A 572-nucleotide genomic window follows, 5' to 3' on the forward strand; every position below is an offset into this window, starting at 1 on the left:
CACCCCCCTCATCCACAGATACAGGTAGGCAGGAGGGAGCATTGTCTGGGATTTTCCTGGCTCTGCCACGCTCGTTTGTGCTTCCTTTGTGCTGCGGTTTGCTGGTTCTGCTGCCGGTGTCCCCTCCTGGCATGGGTGCTGCCAGCCCTGTCACCTCCCCTCTGCTCTGCTGCGGGCCAGGAGCTCTGCCTGCGTCCCCCAGCGTGGTGCCACCACCCCTCTCTGGGGCTGCTTCATGCCCCCCAGTCCAGGGAGGGTCTTGCTGTCCTCCTGAACATCCCAACCCAAAGGGGACAAGCTGGAGGGGTGCTGCAGCCCATGTCCCCTCGGAGAGCCACCAGCCTGGGACAGGGGCTCTCGGGAGCCACCCGGGACGGCGGTGCCCACCCGGGATGCTCTGCCCTGGGCACCTCGTGGGGTTTGCCGGTGTTGGTGTGACTCCGTCGCATCTCTTGCAGGCCGGATCTGGTGGACATGGAGAGGGTGCAGATCCAGAGTAACCGGGAGAACCTGGAGCAAGCCTTCGAGATTGCCGAGCGGCTGGGCGTCACGCGGCTGCTGGATGCTGAAGG

At 65.2% G+C, this 572-nt stretch overlaps 1 protein-coding gene across 1 annotated transcript in view; it reads left to right on the forward strand.

Moving 5' to 3' along the window:
- The window catches only part of LOC104461721 (microtubule-actin cross-linking factor 1-like), a gene marked incomplete at both ends in the record, with an annotated part of 15,446 nt that overhangs the window by 134 nt on the left and 14,740 nt on the right, over positions 1–572 (forward strand). Inside the window, 2 exons of the mRNA XM_010073404.1 lie at positions 8–24; positions 459–569. Of these exons, the coding sequence (XP_010071706.1) occupies positions 8–24; positions 459–569 (128 nt within the window). The remainder of the gene's footprint in view (positions 1–7; positions 25–458; positions 570–572) is intronic.

This window comes from Pterocles gutturalis, unplaced genomic scaffold (genome assembly GCF_000699245.1).
Source record: "Pterocles gutturalis isolate BGI_N339 unplaced genomic scaffold, ASM69924v1 scaffold16287, whole genome shotgun sequence".
Classification (NCBI taxonomy): domain Eukaryota; kingdom Metazoa; phylum Chordata; class Aves; order Pterocliformes; family Pteroclidae; genus Pterocles; species Pterocles gutturalis.